Here is a 12,051-nt window from a genome sequence, read left to right on the forward strand (position 1 = left end):
TTTTTTATTGGATGCAAGTGAGGCATCTTCTAAATTAGTCTTATCAGGCTCAAATACAAGTTGTGCTCAAAGCTCTTGTCAGCAATATAAATAAAGCATCCTCAATTTTTTAAAGTCAATTCACTTTGGTTCTCTTGCAATCAATGTGTAAATATGAGCACAAACACAACACACCACACCACATTCAAGTCCAATCAAGTTGATTAATGACTAATAGTGCTTTGGATCATATGGCACTACAGACATAATTATTTTTGGATTGGCAATGATGCTCAACATACTTTCAAACTGAAGGAATTCAACAATAGTTTAGGATAAAAATAAAAATTATAAGCCTTATATTAATCTGAGTTGAATTTCCCAATGTGTGAGGACTTGTACAAGTATGAATATAAACTTCTGCTTGTATAGCATGAAGTGGGAACAAATATATTTTCATATAGAGGAAACAATTGGGAAATGGAGCATCTTAATGTTGCATGACAAGGGGTAACATCCAATTCTGAAGTCAAAGCGGTGACCAATTTGAGTGAAATGAATCTAGTCCTCCATAGCCTTCTCTCATCAATCTCTCCGACTCTTTTGCTTCATTTGCCTTGGTCCTCTGTAACAAAAAAAAAATCATTCATATCACTCATCAATCACATACCCAATTCTAACATACAAACTACAATTAAAAATAGTACACAAACTACATGCAGTTAAGCATTTGGGCATGTCAAATATAGCTAGATTTTATGCGTATGTCACTTAATATTCTTCACCAGATAGTTTATTTTAACCATACAAAGTAAACAAAGGCTAGATGAAGCAGTCAATTTGCCATTTAGAAATTGAAAGCAGAAAATGAGCTATACAATTTTAGAGGAAGCACCTGCATTGTTTCTAAAGCATCTGTCTCTGAGTTGAAGTCGTAAAATAAGCTCGCTGCTGTAAGCTTCATAGAAAGGAACTGCACTCAAATCCAAAGAAATGTAAATGTTAGTGTTTAAAAAATTATTTTGTTACTCAAAAAAATAAAAGGTGGCGTAGTATAAATTTGGCTCATCACCTCGACTTGGTTTTGTAAGGACTGAACATAATTAATTATCTCGTCCAGCATTACTGCCATTCCCATGCTCTGTAATTTCATAATCCATTTTAGAATATAGATAGTCCAATTTTATTTTTAACCCAAAGAGAAATTTTAATTATTCTTTTTTTTTTTTAATAACAAAAAAAAAAAAAAAGTCTTTTAAAAGAAAATTTTCTTACCTTATAGCATCCGGGGACAATGTCTTGCAAGCATTTGAGTCTTTCATTGATCTTTCCTCTTCTAACCTGATTGAAATAACATATACATCAACCTCATAATACCAGTAATATATAGTTTAGAAAAAATACAGTTTAACTAAATTGGTTTTGTAGAGAACATCTTTGTGATCAAGAGCTTAATTATTTTGGGTTGAAGTAGGTTTTTGGAATTACCCTTTCTGCTAGACTGTGACTATCAGTAGCTTGGCCTCTTCTGGCTCTAACATGGACCACTTCCTTTGGATTCTCTAGTTCCTTCTCATTGCTTTTCACTCTCTTCCCTCTTCCTGAATTCTACAAACATACAAAAACAAATAATTCATGAAGCCAAAGACCAATTCAAAACTTATTAACATAAATATATCTTCTTCCAAGTCTAAGAATATAACAAGGAAGCATTATTCTTACTTTCTTCTTCTTAATCACATCCTCTGAAACTAGGGGACTTGAGGTTCCAGAGCTGCTCTCAGACATGTCCATTGCTTTTCTCTTCTGACTTTCATGGGATTCATTTCCAGCAGCTGTAACATTTATGTGCTGAGCAGCAGGCATCACATTCTGATTAAACTCATGGAAAGTTGCTGGAATAGTTTCTGCTAAGTTTGCTGTGAATTCTGGCGCTTGGTGGCTAAAGACATTACCATTGGAGAAAGGATTGTAGCATTGGAAATCCAAGTTTGAAGTCTCCAGGACACTTGGGTTTAGCCCTGCATATTGGTTTATTATATCCATGTTTTGATCAATGTCTAAGACAGGAAATGAGGGTCTAAAGCCTTGCATATCTGCTGTGAATTCGGCCATGGAATTTTGAAAGACAGGGTTTCTTTTTTTTTTTTTTTTTCTCAAGACAGGGTTTCTTAAGAGGCTTAACTTGGTTTTTAGATAATGAAGCTCGTGTGAGACAGCTACTTATAGTGTGGGATTAAGATTCAGGTATGTGTGAAACCTCAATTTTTTGCTTTCACATAAAAGAATGAAAAAGAGATGCATTTTAGGGAGAACATGCGGCAATTTAGAGTCTATTTGGTACGTGTGTTTAAATATATGTTTTCAGTTTTTTTTTTTTTTTTTTATAAAATACGTGTGAGTAAAAAAGNTTTTTTTTTTTTTTAAATTTTTATTGCATCAATTCTTTAGGTTGATGAATTTTTGTGTTAAATAGAATTCTACTTTTGGGTTGATGCAATTTAGTTTTGTGTTTTAAGTTGTTATCTTTTATATTTTCTTTGATTAAATATTATTCTACTGCATTATACATATAGTATATAATAATATAATGTTATTATATTATATAGAATGACTAGGATAATTTGATGTTTATTGTTATATATTTTATTTTTACTCTTTTTTCTTCTTATCTTATTTTATTCAACATTTAAATCCAGTCTCATCCTCCATATTATTAAATTATGTAGCACAAATCAAGAAAATTGCTAGACACAAACCTGCCTTCCTTTACCACACATTGGGGGAATCAAAATAGTTGTGTAATAAAGGATCATATAATTTATAATTTAGATAGTATTCTTTGAATGTGTTTAGGCCTATAGATTGAGCAATTTGTAGACTTAAAGGCTATTGAGAATGAACTTTTTGAATCAAGACTAAAAAAATATGAACTACCATATATCATTTAGATAAAAACTTTTATATTATGCAAACTTAATTATTTTATATTATGTGTTAGTATCGTCTCTGCTTCTTCTTCTTCTTCTCAAAAATATTATGTATCATCTTTAAAGGATGCCAACAAAATTGATCTTAAGGGAAAAGTTACATAAAATATTGAGAAAAAAACGTTTTATATTACAATCTACTAAAAATGCTTTTTAAATATTTAAAATTTTCTATTTTTCATATCATTGAAGTGTTCTACAACTACCATATGTGTTAACTTAAGTCTTAATATTCTTAAGTTGTTTCAACAAAAAGATAAAAAAAATAATAAAAAAAGTTGTCACAAAAGAGGAGTACATGTAAAGTTTTTTGCAAAATGAAATATCTATTTTGTAAGACCACCAGATTTGATAATTTGCAAATGATGAAACCACTCACAACAATATTTACATAGTTATATAGTTCCAGCTAAATCAATCGAGTGTACTTTTAGTCTTCAAAAAACACATATCTACCAGTGGTTAAACGTTCATCTTGAGTAGTTTTAACTTTTCATATAATTTTACCTATACATATTCATCTATTTTAATTTATATTTTTTTTTTCAGGAAAAAAAAAACTTTAGTTTAGATATTTATAAGTAAACAATGAAATAATGATTCATAAAAAATAATAAAAAATATATTATTTATGCATATTTATCTTGTGCGATTGTAACTTTACATATAATTTTGCATTTATATATTCATCTACTTTAATTTAGATGTTTATAATTTAATAATGAAATCTATAAATAAGTTAATTAAAAAAAAATCATATTTCTACAATTCAAAAAGTCACAATTTATTTTTTTCCAAAAAAAGGCCTTTTACATTTCCTTGGAATTATTTAAAAAATTTCTCTTATAAAGACTTTGACATACCACTAACCTAACCACTTAATACAGTAAAAAAAATTAAGGCTCATTATTACTTCCGTAAATATATAATGGATATCTTAATTGATTGAGATCAAACTAGAAAAATGCCTTTCATATTTATTTGAAAATTCAAAAGAAAAAAAAAAAACTTTGACATGCCACCAACGTAACTACATCTATACCTATTGAAGCCATCCATGATATCTATTTCTTATTGATAACCATAAAATTTACAGTTGGCAAGGGAACATACAAAGTAATAAAGAATAAATGAAGAAAGAAAAAAAGAAATAAAATCAAACATCAATTAATAACCATTATTTGGAAAATAAAAAGGTGGTCAAAGGAGTAAGAAATAAAATAGAGATTGCTATACAATAAACATTGAAAACTTTATAGTGTAATAAAATCAACCATTACATTGACTTAATTAAATCAATAATCAACAATTAAATAATAATACAAAATTTAAACTTAAAACTTATCAAACCCTAACTAGGAAAATTATATTTCCTATCATAACTAAAAATGAGATGTTCTTCAGTAATTTAGAAAGTATATTAGAAATAAAGTTGGAAAATTTTATAATCTCATTTTTTAACATTTCATTTAACCTTATATATATAATCATAATATTCATACACCATGACTTAAAAAAATCTAATGAATAGTTCTTCCTCTTATTTAATGTCTATTTTATGCATATCATCAACCAATAAGTATATAATAATGGTAAAAAACATTATAGACAAGATTATGAAAAATATGATAAAACTATTTTATATATATATATAATAAATAAATAAAACTCTTTATAAAATTTAGAAATTAAAATAGTATTTTACCTAAAAAATTATCACGCGCAATACGTGAGTCTCATAAATCTAGCTCCCTCTCCCACTATTTTCTTCCAACATTTTCTATTTCCTACTTTTTCCTTCCTAACAACCACTAGGAGCCACAAGCTTATCTTTATTTTATTTTAGTTTGGTCAAGTGCCAGCAGCTTACCAGTTAGCATGGTCCATTTTATTATTGGACATATTTAAGGTGGTACCCACAGAAAAACACAACCATAGGAGCTAAGGGGTTGTTGGTATATAATTTTAAACATATATTTTCAGTTTTTAAATAATATTACACACATTTTTATACACTTTTTTACTCACACGTATTTTATAAAAAAAAAAAAAAAAAACTGAAAACATATATTTAAACACACGTACCAAATAGACTCTAAATTGCCGCATGTTCTCCCTAAAGAGAGAGAGAGAGAGAGGGAGAAAGAGAGAGAGAGAAGTAACTTTTTTTGTGTGAGAAAACTAGGCATAGAATGAAAAAGAAAATGTCAAATTTATAGTAAGATGTTGAAAATAAGAAGAATCAAAGTAAAGGAAGATAAAAAGGTAGAAAAAGAATGATATTAAGGTAGAAAGTAATGGGGAGATGAAAAGGTAAAATAGAGGGAGAGTTTTGGAAAATTAATAATAAAAATAATGGTTAAAAGATATTTTAATTTTTAAATAATGGAGTTTTTAAGTCACCTTAAATGAGAAAATGTTTTAAAAAAATTATATAAGAAAAATTGGAAACAAAAAATGATGACGTGGCTGTTGATGTGGCTCAACGTGAGCATAGTAACATTAAATACTACGCTTCAGTTTTTAGTAATGATAATTCCTTAGAAATTAGTGGGCTGAAAGTCTCGGGCGCTAACGATCAAGAGGCTGTTACGAATACTGAAAAACAAACAAAAAAATCAGAGGAGATTGGTGGAGGCCGACCAAAAAACCTCCGATGGCAAAGTCAGTATTTTGTGTAATTCCAAGTACGTTGGAAGAAAGAACTGAATGCCTTTACCTTCTCGTAGAATGCTTATATAGTGTGTATAAGCGGTTATTTCTTTTATGTAACTTCCCTCGTTGTTGCGGAGTCCAGAAAGCTTGGAGATAACTTCCATAATTGCCATTAAAGTTATATTGCTTGGCTCTGTTTTCTTTAACCGTTATTGGCAACGGTTCGTAGTGAAGAGTCATGATCTTACCCAGGACGAGATTGTCCAAGACGTGCTTTCCAAGACGAGATTGACCAGGACTGACGAGCTTCATGGACGAACCTGGAGAGTTGTTGTCCCATGGAGAGTTGTTGTCCCATCAAGTAATATATAGATTTGGCAATAAAATGTATCTTATATGTGTTATATTATGTTAAAATTTATTTGAAAATTACAACACTTATTGATGTATAAATGTACATATACATATAGGTTGTAATATGTGAGTAATTCTGCTTTCATGTAGAAGAACAAAGAATGAATTAAGATTAGAAAAATGAATTTTGGTGGCTCGATCAAGGGAGCTTTAGGTCCACTAGAGTGAAGTCACAATGCTTTGAAAGTGTTGGTTGAGAAATAATGTTCCCTATTGAGTTTAGATTTTAGGTTGGTAAATCGTGAACAAAATATGTATTGTATTAGTTTTTAAAAAGTGTATTTTTAAAGTCAAGATAGCTACCCAGTTTTCTCAATTCAAATTCAAGATTCTATAATTTCAACAACTTTTCAATAGCTAGTCGATTGATCAATTGAACGTCACATTTCAGATTGCAAAATTCAAGTTTTGCCCATCTTCCAAGCTTCTAGGGTTTTGTGCCATAGTCTATAAAGGAGAGCTTATAGGGCGTGATTACAATGGGAGAATAGTTGCTTATCTTGTATTTATGGTTTGTGTACCTCAAGCTCTCTCAAAGCTTTAACTAGTGATATTTCTTGAAGAAACTCAAGATCCAACGGTGTGGAAGTTACTGTTTATTCCAAAAGATCAAGTGTTGGATCAGAATCTTCAAGTGCATACTTGAAGTTGTGGATAGAGGTTTGCGTGGAACAAACTCCATAATTAGAGTATCCGTGGATTTAGAGCTGCGTTGGGTAACATCGGTAAGTACTACTAAGCTGTAGCAATTTAGGATTGGGTAATTCTATATTGTATAAACTTTGATTCAATTGATGAATTTATTTTTGCCTTGGGGTTAATTTGTAAGATCAAGCCCTCCCAATGGTTTTTACATTGGAATGGTTGTTTCATTAGTGTCTCTTAGATTACCATAAGGTGAATTGTTTATTTCCGTTGCACATACTGTTGATTACATAATATTGGTATTGATTGCATAGCCAAAAGTTGTCTATAATTTGATAAATAAATTAAATTGGTTAACTAGTAATTTTGGGGTCTAAAAATACATACATTCCCAAAATATCATACAAAGGGCTTAAAATGGCATTCAACTTGAGCTTGCTCGAGAGAGATATAGGGGGAGTATGGGCAAGTACAAGTGTGTGTAGATGGGCTTGAGTAAAGACTCCTTGCGCACGAGGGTTGCTCGAGTGAGATTCTAAAGCTCACTCGAGTAAAGGTTAAACTAGCTTGAGCAAAATAATTGGTTTTTCACAAAATTTTGCGCACACACACACACACCAAAAAAAAAAACCAGTGGAAAATAGATTGATTTAGTATCTAATAGCTAGTAACAGCCAACACAACATTTTAGTGGGCTTGTATCACCAAGAATGACCTTATAAGTGTGCTTTTATAAGGCAACTTATCATTGTTTATTAATAGTAATCCATATTGAGTTATTTATCTATTTTGAAAGACTTTAAAAGCTTTTTTTAGTTTTTGCAGAGAGAAATTTAAAGTATTCTCCAAAATTGTTACTAGTAGAATTTAGGTTTAATTGGGATTGTTTCAGAAACTTAATCAAATGGGGGCAAATAGCATCTTAAGGTAAACAACTGGTTCGTGCCTCTAAGACTACTTCAAATATCCTACTTTCCATTGATTTCTCCTAAAATTACCACAACTTCAACTCACATTTAAGATTGAAATCATTTTAGAATTGTGAGTCTAGGATGAAATCATGGAAGAATTCATGATTTTAAATTCTGTTAGCCTAAAATCGTGAATTAAACTCATGATTTAAGTAAAATCATAAGTTGAATCTATGAGTTTATTATATTTAGACACTTTTTTTTTAAAATACCATAGCTTTCAATTAAATTAAACTACTACAGCTTTCAAAATACAATTTTTAGTTAAATCACTCGTGGATGGATATATACACACACGTTTCTTTTAATTTGATAAAGTTAAAAAGTGAAAGGAGGAAGAATGAGGGTATAGATATTCTCCCTATGACTTAAACTATTTTAATTCTTCCAAAATGGGTGGAAAATTATGTGAGAGAATGTCATGCATATATTATTTAATAATTTTATTCCTTTATGAAAAAAAAAATTGAAGAAAAATATATATAAAAAAGGTGAAATGTTATCAGATCCTCTAATGACATTGGTTTAGTAAGTAATTTTAGAAACATTTTATGAGAAAATGAAAAAGTAATTAATTTTTTAAACAAATTTTTATATTTTCTATAAAAGTGATATTAATTTTTTTTTAAATAGTCCATTACAAATGTCCTAAAAATACATATTAACCCGACCTAAAAAAAAAAAAAAAAAAGCATTTTCATTTCTCCACTTTTCTTTTCCAATACGGTTCACTTCTAGTAATAGAAAATGTCAATAATTTATTTCATCTCTGTTTTTTCAACCCTTCTTATCTTTTTCTGTCTTTTCGGCCACCCTCTTTTTCCGTCTTTCCAAACAAATAAATGGTCAGAGCTTTTAGAAATTGCTCCTACTTGGGAGCTCATTTGAAACCTTGTAAAAGGCTATGAATTGACATTGGCTTTGAGAGCATTAGCCGATTGCTTATTCTCTATCTAGTATTTGTATAAATTTCTGTCAATAGTAAAGGGTAGTTTTCATACAATCTTTCTGTATCTGTGGGACAATCTTAGCCATACTAATGATTATCATTTAACCACGTATTCCTTAAAGACAAAGCCCCTATTATCATTGATTGAAATTACAACTGCATTTGGACTGACATTAATTGGGCATACCATTCCATTGAGTAAGAGCATTTGATCTGAGTGGTTATGTGCAGATCTTCTGTTGATGAATCAGAAAATGTTCCCCACAAGTTACATTCTAAAATGACTTGCGCTATATTAAGTAGTTTCTTCGTTGTATGATACAGTTATAGCTTTGCACTACAACATTTTACCCTTACAATTGAAGTTAATTATTCCAACTTGCAGTCACTTCGTCCCTACTGTTCTGAAATATAGTTGTCTTGTAACCTAGTGGATGTATAGAGTTTTTATCAATACCTGTACTATTACAAAAGGCAAATTTGCCATAAATTTTATATTTATAGCTTAACTAGTTGAAATCCTGTTTCCAACTTAGACGTCCATCTTTTAAAAATAAAAATAAATAAATAAAACTAGACATTCATACTCAAATTCATCAACCCCAGTTATTGAATTAAAAAAAAAAAATCTAACATTTTTGGTTTCCTTTTTAAACTTCCAACAATAAATCTATACTACTAATAGTTAATTTTTTTATAAAATAAAATAATAAGAACGACATATTAGTAAATTGAATTATTTAAACTTTTTTGGAGATAATAATAGATAATTAAATATTAAATAGATAATACTGTAATAGATTTATCTAATTTTTTAAAGAATACTAAATTTATAATAATAGAGTTTATGCAAAGTAATAACTAATAACATCAAGTCTTCGAATAAATTTTTTGTGCATTAAAATATTAAGTATATGAGAAAAGATCAATGCCCATATAATTTTAAGATATTAACTTGGAAGAAGTAATTTGTTTTGAAAACCTTACTACCTTAGTTTAATAAACTATCTTAATAGAGATAGCTAGATAGGCAAGTAACTTGAAAGTCGATTCTCAATTAAATGAATCAGAATAAACTATATTTTAAATCCAATAATGTAAGGATAATTTCAAATTAAATCATGCGCTTTTAAAAGTTTAAAATTAGTCCCTACCCTACACTTTAAAGAATTGTTTCAAAAGATTGTATGTGAACAGTATTGAGTTACATTCAAGGGATTCAGCCCTCCAATGGCACTGCGCTGCTTAGAATATCATTTTATTTTGTATATTACTCGCATTTTAGGTGCATTTTTAACAAAAAAGAAATATTTGAATATTTTTAAATAAAAAGTTAATGGATGCTTTTCCTCAAAAAAAAAAAAAAAAAAAAAAAGGAGGTTAATGAATGCTTTAAGAGTATTGATTTAAGAACCATTTTTAAAAACTTCTTCTAAGGAAAAAAAATTCTCATGAAAATAATATTAAAACTTCTTGAAATAGTTTATTAACAAATACTTAACGAGACCTTATTTTTAATAAGGTTCATTGTCGGTTTGTGTTTGAATAATTCATTCCATTCAATTTAGGTAATGGCCTATTTTAATAGGGTTTCGAAGTCCGAAGTCCAAACAGAATATATAGGCATTGAAAACAAAGAGTTCCAATCTTAAATGAAGCCCTAAAGCAACATGGGTATGGTTTGACATTTTCTTTATAAGACTTGGATGCTCATTTATTAATCTTAATCACTGATTCTGACATGAACTCTTCCTTTATAGCAACTAGCTTGTAGGTCAGTAACTTGCACGGATTTATCACTTTATCTATTATTTGAAAATAATTATTTACGACATGCACCTCTTGTGGCATTATTATTATTATTGTGGGGTATAGGAATTTAAATAAGGTAATTGCACCACGTGTCATACCCATAGCTTAGGGGGTAATTATCATGCTGAAGAGGTCGCACCATCGAATAGTAAGGCCCCGTCAGTGGCTCATTATTAGAGGAGATCATACTATAGAGAAAAAGTTTCGAAGAAGATGTTAGCCCTGACATAATTGAAGAAATGGTGGTTGCCACTACATTTAATGCAACCCATCAAACCTCCTGACTGCATTTATGTGGAGAAGACTCCTAAACAGTACTACATTGGCTGCCGCAACTCACAAAGGGTTTGAGAAGTTGTCTGATTGGCTAAACACTCAAGTAGTGGCCTAGACGATCAATAAATGGAGGACCAAAATAATCTAAATTGAGCTATATAATATAAGAGACCCTTCAGGGAGAGGGGATTAGAAAATATGTAGAGAAAACACTGTAGCAACAAAAACTGAAATTGTATCCAAGTCTAAGAGATCTATATTCAAGAACCACTCTCCTCGGACTTCGCCGAGGAAAGGTTTCTTTGCATAGAGCTTGTCTTTCTTTGCTTTCTTATTATCTTTAATTCACTGTGTGTGTTGCTTGATCCATTGAAACTTAGTTTTTAAGTACACTCTCTACAAATTTATTATGTTAGGCTCTTTGAGCTTGAACCCTTCTACCTTTTGGGCTCAGGAAGCAAAACTCTGCCCTTACAATTATTATTTATTTCGTAAATATAATAAAACCATTTTTTTCTGCCATTGACAATTGTAAACTAAATAGAGAAAATAATCAAAGATCATATATATTATATAAAATAAGCTAAGAAAAAAAAATTCTTGCATTAAACCTATTTTGTTTAATATTAATAAACCTATCTTAACATTTGCTCAAAAATGCAATTCTCAAACACTCAACCTTAACTACTTGCTTGACAAAATTGAAGAAGTTCAAATCATCCTAAAAATCCTAATAAAGTCACCATCAAACCCATATGCCAGGTACAGCTCAGTGGATAGGATCTCTCCCTTCATCTACACTTCCTTTCCTCTTTATACTAAATGGTTATTTATTTTTGTCTCCTTTGAGTTCCAACTCTGATGGAATCTAATCAGGGGTTAACATCACCAAAGTTCTGTGAGTTTATGGATAAAGTCTTTAAATTGTGGAGATTAATTTGTTTTATCTTAAAAGGCCAACTTAATTTTACCGTGAGTTTATATATAATTTTTAAAATTTTCTACTTTTTTGAGTAAAATTGTAATATATTTTACCTTAATTTTTTAAACAAACTAAACCAATAAAAATTTAGGTAAATGACTCCATGAATAATTTGTTAATCTTGATGGAACCATGAATAAAACCCAAGAAATACAATCCCTCTCACCTTCACTCCCTTTCCCTACCCCTGGTATTCTCTATTGCTCAGATCTTTTTCTTGTCTACCCCTCCTCTCAAACCTGTTAAACCTTCTCTTTCTTTCCTTGGAGGATTCCTTTCTTGGGATGAAGAAAGGGAAGGTTGGGTGACTAGTCTAGAAGGGATCATGGGCCTAGATTAGCCTTACCTATTGTTCAGAAGAGTCATTCAGCATTTAAT

General features: G+C 30.0%; 1 protein-coding gene across 1 annotated transcript; it reads right to left on the bottom strand.

The window, feature by feature from the left end:
- Positions 1 to 315: 315 nt before the first annotated feature.
- On the bottom strand, positions 316 to 2,200 carry LOC112008283 (transcription factor BEE 1). Its single transcript, XM_024040616.2, has 6 exons — positions 1,702 to 2,200; positions 1,468 to 1,587; positions 1,255 to 1,320; positions 1,052 to 1,120; positions 875 to 952; positions 316 to 604 (listed from the first exon to the last, which is right to left on the bottom strand). Exons 1-6 carry the CDS (start codon positions 2,092 to 2,094, stop codon positions 509 to 511), a joined length of 822 nt encoding a protein of 273 aa, XP_023896384.2. The 5' UTR covers positions 2,095 to 2,200; the 3' UTR covers positions 316 to 508.
- Positions 2,201 to 12,051: the final 9,851 nt, after the last annotated feature.

This window comes from Quercus suber, unplaced genomic scaffold (assembly GCF_002906115.3).
Source record: "Quercus suber isolate HL8 unplaced genomic scaffold, Cork oak 2.0 scaffold_173, whole genome shotgun sequence".
NCBI classification, from domain to species: Eukaryota; Viridiplantae; Streptophyta; class Magnoliopsida; order Fagales; family Fagaceae; genus Quercus; species Quercus suber.

Coding starts and splice junctions, on each gene's coding strand:
- LOC112008283 (XM_024040616.2), bottom strand. CDS start 2,094: ATGGCCGAATTCACAGCAGATATGCAAGGCTTTAGACCCTCATTTCCT. Junction 1,588..1,701: donor ATGTGATTAAGAAGAAGAAA/GTAAGAATAATG, acceptor GTATGTTTGTAG/AATTCAGGAAGAGGGAAGAG. Junction 1,121..1,254: donor TTGTCCCCGGATGCTATAAG/GTAAGAAAATTT, acceptor ATGAAATTACAG/AGCATGGGAATGGCAGTAAT.